Source organism: Micropterus salmoides, unplaced genomic scaffold (genome assembly GCF_014851395.1).
Source record: "Micropterus salmoides isolate LMB-PRFRI ecotype aquatic unplaced genomic scaffold, ASM1485139v1 Ms_hic_scaffold_22, whole genome shotgun sequence".
NCBI classification, from domain to species: domain Eukaryota; kingdom Metazoa; phylum Chordata; class Actinopteri; order Centrarchiformes; family Centrarchidae; genus Micropterus; species Micropterus salmoides.
The window spans coordinates 531,960-547,346 of record NW_024041373.1 but is presented as its reverse complement, the minus strand read 5'-3'; the positions used below and the strand labels follow the sequence as shown (position 1 = coordinate 547,346).

The 15,387-nt window shown below is 41.7% G+C and overlaps 1 protein-coding gene and 1 non-coding gene across 2 annotated transcripts; both read right to left on the bottom strand.

The window, feature by feature from the left end:
• Positions 1–847: 847 nt before the first annotated feature.
• Positions 848–966, bottom strand: LOC119917753. Its single transcript, XR_005447324.1, has one exon. It is a non-coding gene; the product is annotated as a 5S ribosomal RNA (ribosomal RNA).
• A 1,648-nt stretch (positions 967–2,614) lies between these two features.
• ctu2 (cytosolic thiouridylase subunit 2 homolog (S. pombe)) lies at positions 2,615–11,177 on the bottom strand. Its single transcript, XM_038737831.1, has 16 exons — positions 10,769–11,177; positions 9,926–10,000; positions 8,828–8,906; positions 8,598–8,657; positions 7,978–8,038; positions 7,746–7,855; positions 7,323–7,564; positions 6,973–7,108; positions 6,622–6,753; positions 6,266–6,357; positions 5,936–6,033; positions 5,392–5,490; positions 4,943–5,051; positions 4,150–4,216; positions 3,799–3,857; positions 2,615–3,342 (listed from the first exon to the last, which is right to left on the bottom strand). The coding sequence occupies exons 1-16, from the start codon at positions 10,822–10,824 to the stop codon at positions 3,282–3,284; spliced, it is 1,536 nt and encodes a 511-aa protein (XP_038593759.1). The 5' UTR covers positions 10,825–11,177; the 3' UTR covers positions 2,615–3,281.
• Positions 11,178–15,387: the final 4,210 nt, after the last annotated feature.

Genomic DNA, 15,387 nt, shown 5'->3' with positions numbered 1-15,387 from the left:
ACGGCCCAGGACCGGAGGGCTCTGCAGCAGGGGATTCAAACTGCTCAGAAGATCATTGGTACCCATCTCCTGAACATCAGTGATATCAGTGAGGTGAGGTGCCTGCAGAGCCCAAAGGATACTAAAGGACAGTACGTCTGTGAAGATTCTCAGTCATCCAGGTCATAGTTATCCAACGAAGGTTAAAGTCAAGGGCAACTGGACTTGGTTGAAGAGACTGGAAGACGTTTCGTCCCTCATCCAAAGGACTTCTTCAGTTCTGACTGACTGGCAGGGAAACTCAGCTATTTAACCTCAGTGGGGTCGTTTGCCAGGATCGTCGATACTGCTGGTTCGTTAGTGTTCCTTGTTGCTGTGACGACAGTCGTTACAGTCGTTAAGACTACCTGTGGCCAAGACTGAACGACCATCGTTGGTATCTTCACCTGAGGCCAATAGGTTACGTTTGTTGAGTTTCCTGGGAAGTGATGAAAGGACAGCATTGTAAGTGGGGGATAAGTGGTGGCGTAGACCCCCTCCCCTGTTCAATGACGGCTTCTCGACTAAAGGACGGTACCCAGCCAGCCACAGCCTGTTCACCCTGCTGCCTTCTGGGAAGATATATAGAAGTTTCAGCTGCCGCACCACCAGACTGCAGAGCAGCTTTTCCCCCCAAGCAATCAGACTCTTAAACTCTAGTTCATCCTCAGCACTGCTCCAGTGATGGCAGTTTATTTCTGTTTACCATTTTTTATAATTGCTTCTATTGTAATATATATTGTCTGCTATGTAGCAGAAGGGAGTTACAAAGTCAATTTTACTCTATAACCTGTTATATTGTGACAAAATAAATCTTCCTACATGAAAAAGCTTACAGCACCTGGTATTCCCAGGCGGTCTCCCATCCAAGTACTAACCAGGCCCGACCCTGCTTAGCTTCCGAGATCGGACGAGATCGGGCGTGTTCAGGGTGGTATGGCCGTAAGCGAAGAACCAATCCACAAAAAGGCTCTTTATATGGAGAGGGACAAGAAGCCAACACTAAGAATGTATCTTTTGCTCCTACTCTTTTCTTACTCTTTACTCTGACAAGAAGGATATCTAGACAGTCTTCCCAGTCCACCCATCTTCTGTTGAGCTTCAATTGGCAGACATTTTTCCGTCGATTATAACCATTCCAGGCCCAGAAGCAGCGCCAAACCATGATTCCCCCTCCACCATACTTGACAGTTGGGATGAGGTTTTGATGTTGGTGTGCTGTGACTTCCATTCTTGTTCAGTGTTTGACGTCTCGTAGTCATCAACAGACATTAGCATGTTCCAGAGATTTGTCTTCAGCTGACACTAGGTTTTTTCTAACCTCATTGAGCATTCTGCACTTTTGCAGGACAGCTATTCCATTGCAGGGCTGTAACCATGGTTTAGAAATGAGTGAGGTCCAGATTTTTTGTTTAACAGAGCTTATTTACGGTAATTCAAATTATACCTAAACCCAACCAAAGTTATAGGCTACACTACAGTCATACAAACTAATGCAGACTTGCAGACTACATAATGGGCACTATTGTTACTATACAGCAACATAAAATACACCAGGTTAGTGCTGAATTCAGAGGATGCTCTGGTCAATATTACAGCCAGTTATTGCGCACACGTTTTCATATGCTTCATCAAGTATGAACACTGAAGGGGAAACAGTGTTTCAAGTTGAAATGAGGGTTGCGCCGGTATAATCAGCTGCGCCCGCATGGTCCTAAAGCCTTCATTTAAGTTGATTGTATGTTATCAATGTTTTTTTTCGAATTCTTTTATTGATATGCTTTAGCCTACATATAATTAAGGAGGTCCAAATATGCTCCTATTGAGAGTAGCAACAGTGCTGAACATTCTCCATTTATAGACAATTTGTCTTGGGCTGATGAACATCAAGGCTTTTAGAGATACTTTTGTAATCCTTTCCAGCTTCATCCATGTCAACAATTGTTAATCTTAGGTCTTCTGAGAGCTCTTTTGGTTGAGGCATGGTTCACATCAGGCAATGCTTCATGAGAATAGCAAAATTAAAATTTAAAACAGCTCTAACCAACACCTCCAATCTTGTCTCATTGATTGGACTCCAGGTTGGCTGACTCCTGACTCCAATTATCTTTTGTTAAGTCATTAGCCTAGACGTTCACATACTTTTTCCACCCTGCACTGTGAATGTTTACAAAGTGTGTTCAATAAAAACAAAAAAATAAAATTGTTTGTGCAGTATTAACTTAAGCAGACCGTTTGTCTATTGTTGTGACTTAGATGAAGATCAGATCACATTTTATGTCCAATATATGCAGAAATCCAGGTAATTCCAAAGGTTTAACATACTTTTTCCTGCGACTGTGTAATAAACTGGTGGCCAGGTTACATCCACAGTGTATCCAAAAGATATTGCATTGGCACTCTTCAGTATTTTGTGTTAAAGGAGTCTATAAAAGTCAGCCTCAATACATAAAGATTTTCTGAGGCATGAAGTATGGAGGCACCCAGCACTGCACGAAAAAAGCTGCATTGATGGGTTACACTGTTAACAGGGACTGATGATGTGGCAGATTGTTTTTAGCGGGTCAGCAGCACAGAAAGAATCCATTTGAATGGCTTGAAAACAGCTTTAAATAAAGACTCAAAAGTTTATTATAGCAGCAATAACAAATATAAAATCTCAAACTGATCTGTTCTCAGATCAGAACTAGGCTGAACTTTTGCTGCAACTTAACATGTTGTCATCAACAATGCGCTGTGGTGACCAATCATGCGAGTGCAGATTCATGGTGGATTACTTTGTAATGTCAACACTGTATTCCTACAATTTACCTTGTGATTGAGACGACAGAAGATAAAATAGTTGTAAAATCCTGTGTGAGTGTATTATAAACATCTATACAGTGTTTTGATGCTAAATCTTCAAACTCATGGATCTGTTAATCAAACTGGACTTCCTGGATAGATTTCCTGTCTCACTGGTATCACACACCCACACCAACGCAGGGCTGTTTTCAGGCTGGCACCTGCACAGCTCTGTAGTGTACCTGGGACCTACCACATCTCACTCCCTGCAGGCAGGGATAGGCTCTAGCCCCTGTGACCCCACACAGAATAACAGGAAGTAGAATTGAAGAAATTCTATACATGTTAATATATTTCTTAAGCATTTATATGAAATATCTCCACTCCCTGCAGGATGAAACAAGTAAAAATGGCCAAGTAAATTCTTTCTGAGTGAACATTCAGCTTCACTTCTGTTTCATCAGCTTTGCCTCCTCCCTCTAATCGCCTTCATCACCATCATCCAGCAGGAACTCGCCGATCTCCTCTCTCATCTGAGACCTACAAAACACAACACAGGTCCAAATACAGCGATACTGTGATATTTGTTTAAGCTTTGCGCATATACTGCATGTGCAACTACCCTGAAATAATAAATGACTCAATAGTGAAATCCCCACACATTTTTTACAGTCTTACCATTCACTCTTTTTCCCCTCATTGACTTTTCCAATTATTAAAGGGCTGTACTGGTGAAGCTGTATGATTCAGCTCAATTATATTTGCCAGACGATAGCTAGTTCATTTTGGCATTTGAGGACAATCAGAAAAAACTAACGGTATTGATTTGGTTGTTCCAATACAATAGTTGGTTTGGCACAGAGTCTAAGTATTCACACTGGGATGACATGACCAGAAAAGGTCTGAAAATGCATTACAATGCGAACAGCACTACTTTATGCTTTCCAACTGATCAGCAGTTATGATGTTTATAAATGTGCCAAATATTCTCCTCACCTCCTCTGCCGCCTCTGAGCCTCTGAGAGGATGTACTGCGGGAGACGTTCCAATGACGACTGGAAGGATAACAGATGAAGACAAAAGGGACAGGCCATGAGGACAGAGGAGGAAAATCAGTAGTACAGTAGGAGTAAAACAGAGAAGACAGGGGCAGGGAAACACCTTCATGTATGTTCTTACTTTACCAGTTACACACATTTTATGCAATTTTTTAAAATACAAAATCTCCATTTTAAAAGGTCATGATTTATTCAGATTTTGGATTAAGTAGTTAACATCAAGCACGAGGTTTAGATTGTTTTTGGAAATCATGAAACCTGCTCAGTATGTCCCTGTGTGTTCACGCACCATGTCTTTGATGGTCAGCTGACAGCTGTAACACAGCAGGCTCTTCAGATCAGCCGTCTCTGGTCCCCTGCAACATAAAACACAGAACGCTGGACTTGGAAGATGATGACAGCCTGCGGGTCTGAACCTGCTAAATGAATGCTAATGAGCACAACTGAACCCTCAGTGGCCCATGGTGTGAAAAAAACATGGCTGTTTTAATGAAAACACCTGACATAAATATACACTACTTGTTAACCGTTTTCCCATCTAGCTACATCAGTTGGTAAACTGTAAAAGTCAGTAAATGTTGTATATTTCCTAATGTTTTCACATTTTTCTGAATAACTTTTGTGCAGAGATGACTTTCATGAATTATTTACCATAACCAGCTACCTAATAACATTGCTGACATCAATTTGCATAGGGAACAGGTTTTACTATATAATAGTATGTATTATTTTAATTTAATACAGGCAAATATACTTTATGTTGCCTTTCAGCTGATAGTTTACCATTTACAACATGTGCTTCCAAGGATGCTGCTATTGTTGTGTGATGTCAAACAGCTGCTTCTCGTGAAGTTGAAGGAGGTTGGAAATTTAACATGCTAACATGTTATGCATGCAGAGAGGAATACTGTTTCATTCTCCAGAGATGGAAATTGTATTGACAAAGACAGAAAAGTTTGAGTCCTGTTTAGAATGATGTGTTTGGAATCATCACTTTGCATGTTAAGTGTCAGTGTGAGTCCCTGATCAGATGAGAAAAAGAGATTAATCAAATTAAGAGGAATAAAATATGGAACACTTACTTGGCAGAAGAACAGCAGCCTCTACCCCCTGCTGCTGTCCCACAATCCTCTCCTCCACCAGAGGGACAGCACTGCCCAGTGGGAGCAGTGGATTCTGACTCCACTGGAGCTTTAACAGAACCACAAGAAACAGATTTTATTAACACCCCGGAACAATCTGCTCTACTAAACACAGAGAAAAGTGCTGTGGCACATCATGTACCAACTTTTTAACTGTGCCATTATAAACACAGCACAGAAATACAACACAAGTATCTACGTCCAATTCATTACCTAACTGATGAGTTAAGCTTAAAAGCTTTAATGCTCTATATCCTGTTGGAAAAGGACTCCAAATGAACACGCGGAAGTTAAAATGACAATACCATAGAGAAACAACCACTACAAGAAATACTGAAGGCATCAGTGGAGATTGGAGAATGTATTCACTGACTGAGAGTATGCTGTACCTGGGTTTTGTCCTGGGACATCAGCACTGGTAGCTCCTGGAGATTTAGTCTGGGAAAGCTGCTCTGAGATCAGTGTGGCCTTGAAGGCTGATGCATTCTCTGAAAGAAAAAAGAAAAAGCAGGAGATGTGGGGTAAAGAATGCTTCTATCTGTTCCAGCCGCCTAGAAGGTGATCACTGCAAAGAGCGTCCACTAGAAATGTGCAGAGGTTTGAAGGGGAAGAAATCAGATTTGTTTCTCCGTATTACTTTTACTTTTCTGATCTGAAAATATGGCATTCAGTACCATTACTCAGAGATCTTTGGTGTCTGCAGATCTTTGATTCTGTTAAGTGACAAGTGTTAAGGTCTTTTGGGAGGATTTGGGAGGTGAACTGTGCTGGGAGGTGGCGTGAGTACTCAGTAGGTCTGATAACATGAAACATATTTTTTACAATAAAAAAAGAAAGAAGCTACTCAACTCCTAGTTCAGAAGGCTTGCATGTCCACGTGCTTCCTCTAAAGGTAGTTCCAGTCTATGAGCTAGCCGTTCAGACAACACTCACCAACAGCAGTATCCAGGGCGCACATGCAGAGCAGACATCTGTCACAGTGGTCGGCTGTGGTGGAGCTCTTACATGCTGTCTGCAGCTTCTCACTGGTCCTACAGGACACACAGTAAGCTTTTAAATGAGCTTAGTGTCGCGTTTCCAAAACTGTTCTGTGTGTAGAAAACGCTCGAGTGGTTGTGCCTTGCTAATAATTAGAAAAAGCAGGCTGTGGGACGCGTACTTGTTCCAAAATGTCCAGCATTCATTATCCAATGATCGTGCGTCAAACCCCTCACACGCAGTACTTTCTGCACAGTGTACGTTTGTGGTGTGATTCCCACTGACCTGTAGATGGTGCTGACGGTCGAGGGGAAGTCTGCCTGCAGTTTAGTGACAAAGCTCTCCGTCAGACGCTGGATACTGGCCTTGTCTGTTGTCTATGGGACAGACACAAACAAACTGAACGCTCTGGGGAGGTACATGTGGTGACAAGTAGGCTCGTTCATGCAGTAACAGGGACATACTGTGTCTGTAGGATTATGGATAATGCATGTCATATTCTTCTGCACAGAGATATTATAAAAATCTCTGAACACTGGGAAAGAGACAAGTTGTTAAGGAGATTCTTCTCAGATCAGTCTATAAAAACTACTGTCCCCTCACGCTGCGACTCTCTCTCCACTGCTGTCGGTTGATCTCACCTTGGTGTCCAGGCTTGGTATGAAAACAGACGGAACGCTGAACATCCGGTTGTAGAAAGCTATTTCTTTAGCCGAGTAGTCCCTCATTGGCCTCACTAGTATTATGTCACCATACCTGGAGTCTGAGAACCCCTGTTAGCACAAACACACAAAATATGTTTAAGTCAGATTTGCTCCACAGAGAGTCTTCCATCACAACTTTATCATCATCTGATGCCCTATAAAAGAAAAAAGAAAGGGAAACAGAGCGTTCTGGAGGTCTAGGCTGGATGTGGCGTGTCTCTCTTCCCACCCAGCTTTACAGTAAATGCAATGTTGTTCCCTCTCCCTCTGTTCATCATCTCTACGCACCGTGTCCTGAGCCAGCTGTGCGCCTCTGCCCAGTGATATGCTGGTGAGCAGTTTAACAGCCAGTCTGGTGCAGTTGTCTCCCAGCATCAGTTTACTGTAGCCTTCAGTACGAGCAGTGTGCACCAGCAGATGCTGCCTTTGAGGAGAACACACAGTGTGGTCAGGGCGAGCAGGTCTAAAGATACAGACTGTACTTTCTCAACATGATTTTTTTATCATCAGCATAATCCTCAGTGGTAAAGCAAAACGGAGGAGAGAGAGAGGTGCATTATCCCAGAAAAACATCTCTGATTAAACCTGAAACTAAATACTACACCGTGAAAACAGATGGGAGTCAGGTTCTGTCTGACCTTAACGTGTTCAGCAGGTCTTCTCTGGCCGTCAGTGTCTTAGCAGAGCCAATCAGCTGCTGCAGTAAATGTGTGTGGGACTCCTGAACGTCAGGCAGTGGCGTTTCCTCCTTTTCCTGCGGGGTCACACTGCTGCTGCTGTCGATCTGAATGAAGTGATCCACAGCTGCTTTGTAGGCGCTGGCTGGTCGCGCTGAAGGTGATGGGGCCGCCACCACAACTGAACTGGGAAGATCCAGAACCTGAGAGGACATTGGGGGCCACATTCAATAATAAATGTGTGGCAGTCTTTCTGTTAATGTGGCAGCATTCCATTCAGACTGTGAAGTGTGACAAGTTCAGCCTCAGCAGACTGCCAAACCAAACAAGTGCACGTTTGAAAGGGGCTGAGGTTTAGCGGACCCCGCTTGCGTGCGCACTGACCTGTTCCAGAGGCACGATGTGGAAGGGGAAGCCAGTAGCTTTGAGCACAGCCTGCAGCTCAGCCACCACCCTCCGTCTCTCCTCCACAGACTGACCTACAGCACCACCCTCTGGGAACGAAGACACACGCCATCAGTGTAAAATGTTTTGGGCCAGAATCATTTCTGAAATGACAAAATTCCTCGGAGATATACGAAAATGACCAAGTAAAAGAGTCATACTCTTTATTTACCATCAATGTAGACAATGCCAGGTACGAATCTCAACTTCTTGTGAGCATTCTGACTCAAACCCTGTGAGGACGAAAAGCTGTTCAGTTGCAGTGATAATCTTAGAACAAAGGAAATATATTGTATTACATATATAATATTGATTATATTGTATCTACATCATACAAAATCTCCATAGATTAGGAACAGAAAGTGGCATTAAGTAGCATTTCATCGTGTATTAAATCCTTGTGTCTGCACTGGAAATACAGTGGCAGTAACAGAACCTGGTCATCTGTTGACCAGTTATCTGAAAAACCCCACACAGCACCCAACAACAAAATGCATCAGGAAAGAGGCACCAGTGGCTTGTTGCCCATCTTGCTGACAGACAGCAAGCAGGGTCAAACTAACAGCCTTACATTTATGGAGCCTGCTTCTCAGTAAGCATAGCACATACTGTACATGTTAGCATGGACACAGTTTTTATTCAACAAGAAGCATGTGCACTGTGCAGTGAAATAATGCAGCACCAGAGCCAACAATACACCAGAGACAAGCAGGTGATTGTGGTTTCTATGATCCCCTAAGCTTTCATGGTGACTACATAGAGACAGGTGGACTGAGAGACAAACAGGTAAACCTCTTGGACTTGACTGAGCATTGAGCACGAAGAAGGACCTCCAGATACAGCCAGCAGCACCTACAACCAGAGAAGACACCCACAGATATGGAGCTTTTTCTTTTGTACTTTATGCAAATGATTCCTAGTGTATAACAAATCCAGAAAATGAAGTGCAGTAAAGTGAACTGCATCACGTTGTATCAGAGGAGAAGTTATTATTTAGAGAGAAAATGAAGCACACAACTTACCTTCTCTCCAGGGAAAATTATCCTGTTTTTGCCCAGCATGGCTCGGAACTTATGAATGAAGTATTCCTTGAAACAGCCCCTGACACACACACACAGACACACACACACACACACACACACACGTTAGCTGGACAAAGTCAGGAAACTCTCTTCTAGGAACACCTCCAGCTCGATCACCACAGCAAGAGAACCTTGAATTCTAACAAGTTTCAATGAGTTTAAAATATTGCAACCCCCCCCCCACACACACACACACATTTTCACAGCCCCTTCTATTGTGGACACTGGTTGTCAAGTTAAATACAGACAACAGCAAAGTATATTTCAACTGTAAATTCTCAAATACTTTATTTACCTCAACTACAGAGTACCAGGTTTTTAATAGAGACGGGCCAGTATTCCTAATTTATATAATGATATTTTAGTTATTAGCCAGTTTTACTTTGCTGTACTCCATGTAGCTACCGTCAGTGAAACTCAACACTTCCTGCACAGATGCTTCACACTGAAAGCCTTCCAGTAGCTCAAGATGCATACTTCCTCTCTTTAACAGCAGGGCCTTGAATGTGAAACCCCTGCAGGGATACTTCACTTAATTAGCAGTAGCTCACACAATCGAGAAAAGCAGTGGGTGACAGGACTCTGCTGTTGACGGATTATTGCTGTGGAACTGAACATTGTACAGAATGTATGTGGTCCATTATAGCGCAGGTGTAATTTGCCCAGCTTTCATTAGTTCCAGAAGTGAGGTCATTCAGCTGCATTATTCTCTACAGTGTAACTATATATATTTAATAGTAGCCAGTAATGGTTTTAGATCAGTGCTGCTGTCATTTAGGAGAAACGTGTTAACATTTAGAAAAGCTGACCAGGCTGCTGCAGATGTATCTGCAGACACTGCTTATTTATTGGCCTCGTGAGTGCAGGCATCGGCTGATGCTGATGATATCAATATGCCAGATATTAGCCCGATTAATCTACCTTGCAGTCTACAAAACTTATTGTGTTCAATCACTACAAATAAAGTATAAGTCTGTGGTAGATCGGTATCTAACAGGTGTGCAGTGGACACCAGTAGAACAGTGCTGCATGTCTTACCTGCAGTATGCATCTCCTGCTCTGATGACCACGGCTGCAGTCGCCTCTTTGCATTTGACACATTTCTTGGAAACACTAGTAAATGGAGGAAGAAAATACATCTTAAACCCCTGTGCATGGTTTTATGACACATATATAGTTGGGAGAACAAGTATTTGATACACCGCTGATTTTGCAGGTTTTCCTACTTACAAAGCATGTAGAGGTCTGTAATGTTTATCATAGGTACACTTCAACTGTGAGAGACAGAATCTAAAAGAAAAATCCAGAAAATCACATTGTATGATTTTTCAATAACCTGCTAAATCAGCAGTGTATCAAATACTTGTTCTCCCCACTGTATGCTGTCAGCTCTACGAGAAAGCCACAATAGCTACACTGCAGTGTGGAGTAATGGAGAGGGTCTACGTTCCATCTTTCATGCTTTTAAATGCATTTTTGAATTCCACAAGCCTTTTTAGTGAGGAGCATGTTGCATTTTCCATTATTTGTTCAATCTGTCTTAAACAGAAAGTGACTCCCAAGTTCAGTCATAGCCAGATTAACCTGAAGTGGGCAGCGGGGTCAGGATTTGCTGGGGCCCCTATTGAACCCCCACTGGCACCCTCTGTACATTCTGTATGTAACCTGTTGCATCAAAGTTCCCAATAAATCCAGAGCACACGGCATCCAGCTTCAATCTGCGCCCAGAGGCAAAGCAGTACTGCTCTGCTGAAATGATGACTCGACAGTTAGCACACATCTTCATGTCCGTTCTTTAATCCAGCGAACACCACACCATGTAAAACCCAGCTGATAAATAAAACCGGCGGTCTCGAGACGCACGCTCATGTGATCACCTACCCGGGCACCTCCGCGCGCTCCAGCTGCTCGTGGTAGTCTTCCTCCACCTGGCACATTGGGGAGATGTCTGATCGCTGTTTGTAGTTTAGCAGAAAACGGGTCTGAATAAGAGCTCTCAGCAAGATTTGTTTCTGACGACTGCAGGTCCCGCTCGCTCACCTGAAGCAGCGTTCTGCTCTGTGTGAGCCTGCACTGCCGTTAAATATTCACTTTACAAACTTCACTTCAGAAACAGACATGTCCAGGACAGCGCCGTGCGTCTCGTCCAAACATGGGTCTAATCCCGGCGCTTACTGATGACGTAAAGAATCATAATAAAGCTGCTTTGCCGCCACCAGCTGGCATGGAGTCAACATCCAAGCCTCTAAATAATAGGGAGGCTACTAAATAACATGATGACAATTAAAAGATTATTATGTTGTTATAATAATAATATCCTGTCAACCAAATAATCTGATTTCTTCTTCTTCTTCTTCTTCTTCTTCTTCTTCTTCCTTTGATTTGATTGGAGGTTGGCAGCCAGCATTTAGGAGCATTACCGCCACCTACCGGACTGGAGTGTGGAACAGATTATGTGCAGACTAACATAAAAACCAAATAAACAAATAGAACAAAAAACAAACAAACGAAAAAATTAAATAAATAAAAATTGAAAAGCTATATCCTTTCCATTAATCCCGTTTCTTTCAGATATTTAATGAGATGCTTTGATATTCCCCATGCTTTATCCCCAAGGAGGTTCTCGACAGTGAACCTAAGATCAGCTTTCTCTATAACTGCTGCTATTTTCCTCCTCGCCTCTACATAGCCTCTACACTCAACCAGCACATGTTGAATGGTCTCTATACTATTACATTTTACACAGTGTCCAGTTGGGTGTTTACCTATTTTATAAAGTGAATGGTTAAGCCCTGTGTGTCCTATTCTTAGACGGGTAATAGACGGGTCTCTGTCTTCCGGCACCCACCCAGTTTTCTTCCCAGACCAACATGATTCTGTATACTGTAAAGATGTCTTCCAGTTTCATTTAGTTCCCAGTATTCTTGCCATATTTTTTGCATTTTCTCTTTAATGATTGTTTTAGCTTCAGATTTACTTAGCGGAACTTGTATATCAACTGACTTTGATTTAAGTGCTTGTTTTGCCAGAATATCAGCATCTTCATTTCCTTCTACCCCTACATGGGCAGGAACCCAAACAAAGCAGACAGTCCAGCCCTTATGATATAATCTACATAGAGAGCTATGAATACTAAATACCAGATCCAGCCTACAGGACTTAACAGATTTAATACTGGTGAGCACTGCCCATCTATCTGATGCAATGACCACCTTGCTTTCCTTATTTTCTTTTATCCACTGTAATGCCATCAAAATGGCCATAAGCTCAACTGTATATACTGATAGATGATCTGTTCTCTTTTTAATGCCTATTTTGTATGCTGGGATGTATATGGCAGCTCCTGTCCGTCCCGTCTCTGGATCTTTAGAGCCATCAGTAAAGACCATGCGGTTATCTCTATAGTGCTGCTCTATGTAACTTTCTGCTATTCTTCCCGCGTGTGCTTGCTTGGATTTCTTTTTGATTATTTGCTGTATATGCAGGTTTACAAAAAACCACGGAGGAAGATCTGGATATGGGACTACTGGGATATATTTTATACTGCACAGGCCAAGGCTTTCTGCTTTCGCATTTCCCACCCATCCAAAACTGAAACAGCTGCTCTTTTTGTGTTCCCAACATTCTTCTAGGATGCGTTTAGCGGGTGAGAGCTACAGTGTCCCTGAAGATTAGTCCAGTATGTTAGCATAATTCTTGTTCTTCTTATTCTAGTGGCTGTTCCCCCATTTCTACTTGCATGGCAGCCACTGGAGAGGTCTTAAATGCTCTACTGCATGTCCTTAATGCTTGTGCCTGTTTCACATCTAGTTTTTTAAGATGGCATTCTGCTGCTGAGATATATGCTATACATCCATAATCTAGTGTAGATCTCATCAAGGTCTGGAATATTTTAAGCAATGATGTTGTAGTGGCCACCCCAGTCCCTTCCTGACAGACATCTTAAAAGGTTATTGATTTTGTTTGCATTTGTCTTTGACCTTATCAGTGCGCTGTTTCCAGGTCAAATTTCATCAAACAACACTCCCAACAGTCTGATAACTTTTACTTGTTCAAGGGTTTGATCATATAATTTTAAGGACACTTCTTTATGTCTCCTGGAAAAACATATCACTTGTGTATTTGCACCCGACACCTTAAAACCCCAGTTATTTGCCCACTGTGCCACCTCCACAATTGCTGCCTGTAATTTTTTCTGAATAAATTTCAAATTCCGTCCTCTTACCCATAGGGCCCCATCGTCTGTATACAAGGTATACATACAATACTTCTTTCCACTTTTTCAAAAAAATATCATTGATCATGATGTTAAATAGTACTGGACTACACACACTGCCTTGTGGAGTACCATTTTCAACTTTAGTCTTGAGTCTTGAATATTCTGTGCCCACCCTGACCTCTATTGCCCTGCCAAATAAAAAGTCCAACACCCAGTTGTACAGTCTACCACCTATACCTAATTTATTTAATTTGATAAGTAACCCTTCCTTCCATAACATATCATATGCTTTTTCAATATCAAAAAAGACAGCTACCACAATCTCCACATTTGTCTGAGCTTTTTTGATTTCAGATTCCAAACATAAAATAGAGTCCATTGTATTTCTCCATTTTCCGAAACCCACTTTGGTATGGTGAGTACAGATCTCAGCTTTCTAGAAAGAATGTTAATCTGTCTGTTATCATATGTTCCATGGTTTTCCCCAAATGTGATGTGAGTGCTATTGGTCTATAACTTGAGGGGTCTGATGGATCTTTCCCAGGTTTTACTATTGGTACTATGATTGATTGTTTCCATGCTATTGGTATTTTGCCTGTTTCCCAAATCTGGTTAAATAATCTTAAAACTACAGGAAGTGCACTATCTTCCAAGTGAGCTAACATGCTATAACAGATGTTGTCCTTCCCTGGAGATGATTGTCTTGTCTTTGAGATAGCCCTCCTTATCTCAAATAAGCTAAATGGTACATCTAAATCATCAGTTGTTGTGCTCTTCTGTATATTGACACCTGGGTTCATGGCAAGAGTGTTATCTCTGCACTTTCTGGCTTCGACTAATAAATGATCTTAACTGTGTACTTTAATGTTTCTGCCAACATTTCTACCTTCTCCACATTACTGATTGCTGTTTTATTGCCACTAAGACTGGTATTATATAACTCCTTCTGATTCCACTCATTTTTCTAGCCATTCCCCATATATCAGCCAGTGATGTCTCTCTTCCAATCTTATTGCAGTAATCCCTCCAGTATGCACGTTTTGTTGCTCTTATAGTCTTCTGGACTATGGCCTGTGATCTTTTGTAATTAATTAATGTCGCTAGTGAATGATGTTTTTTAACTGCCTAAATGCCTTGTTTCTTCTTTTAATAGCTTTGCTACAATTTACATCCCACCATGGTACGTTCTTTTTCACTGTGCTCCCTGTACTTCTTGGTATCGTTTCCTCTGCTGCATTTATAATGAATCCCACCAACTTTTTATTACATTGGTCCCCATCTGATAAATCTTCTCTGATTAAACTCTCACACTTATTTTTACATAATTTTTGAAATGTGTCCCAATCTGCTCCATCTAGTTTCCACCTTTTTATTCTTGAGTTTTCCTCATGATGTATCTCTACTCCGATCTTAACTGTTATAGGGTAGTGATCATTAGCTCCTGATGATGTATTTAACACCTCCCATGTGGAAATGCCTGCTACTCCCTGCGATACTAATGTTAAGTCACTTGCACTTTCTGTATTTTGAACACTGTTATATCGGGTGCCACTTCCATCATTCATGCAAACTAATCCCTTATCCACAATTAATTCCTCTATGATTAATCCATTAGTATCTGTCTTTTTACTTCCCCACAGTGAACTATGTGCATTAAAATCACCGCACCAGACCACTTTATCCCGTGTTTGCCCACCCACAGTATTCAATGTGTCTATATTTAATCTATTGCAAGGGTTATAATAATTAATTATTGTTAGTTCATCTCTTCCTGTCCAGCTTTTGACTACTATTGCTTCATGCTCTTTTCCTACACTCATCAAACCACCTTTTCCATTCACCCTATCATTCCTAATTGCTGTGTAACCCTGAATTACAAAGTCCCATTGTGGTTTTAGCCATGTTTCCTGTATGCATATAATATTGGGTTTATCTTGGAGGTTTGAGATAAAATGCTTAAATTCCTGTCCATTAGCTATTAGACTTCTTGCATTCCATTGCAGTATAGTTAGGATCATGAAGATCCACCACCCCATGACAGTGCTTGTGAGCTTGGTGTTCCTCCACTTAAGTTGTTCCTCAACCTCCTCCCACACTAACCCCTTGATTGTCTTGATTTACCACTTCAACCATAAACAAAACAAACTCATTTTTCCCCACAATCATAGTGTCTTCCTTGATTTTGTCACATCCCTCACATGTTCTTGACTTTTGACATTCTGCACTAGCTTGTTTATTGTTTGGTCTGTCTGGTTGCCAACCTACTCTCTTGGTTGCTTCA

Coding starts and splice junctions, on each gene's coding strand:
- ctu2 (XM_038737831.1), bottom strand. CDS start 10,824: ATGTGCCAGGTGGAGGAAGACTACCACGAGCAGCTGGAGCGCGCGGAG. Junction 8,658..8,827: donor TAATTTTCCCTGGAGAGAAG/GTAAGTTGTGTG, acceptor CTCTGGTTGTAG/GTGCTGCTGGCTGTATCTGG. Junction 7,109..7,322: donor GACCTGCTGAACACGTTAAG/GTCAGACAGAAC, acceptor TTCTCCTCAAAG/GCAGCATCTGCTGGTGCACA.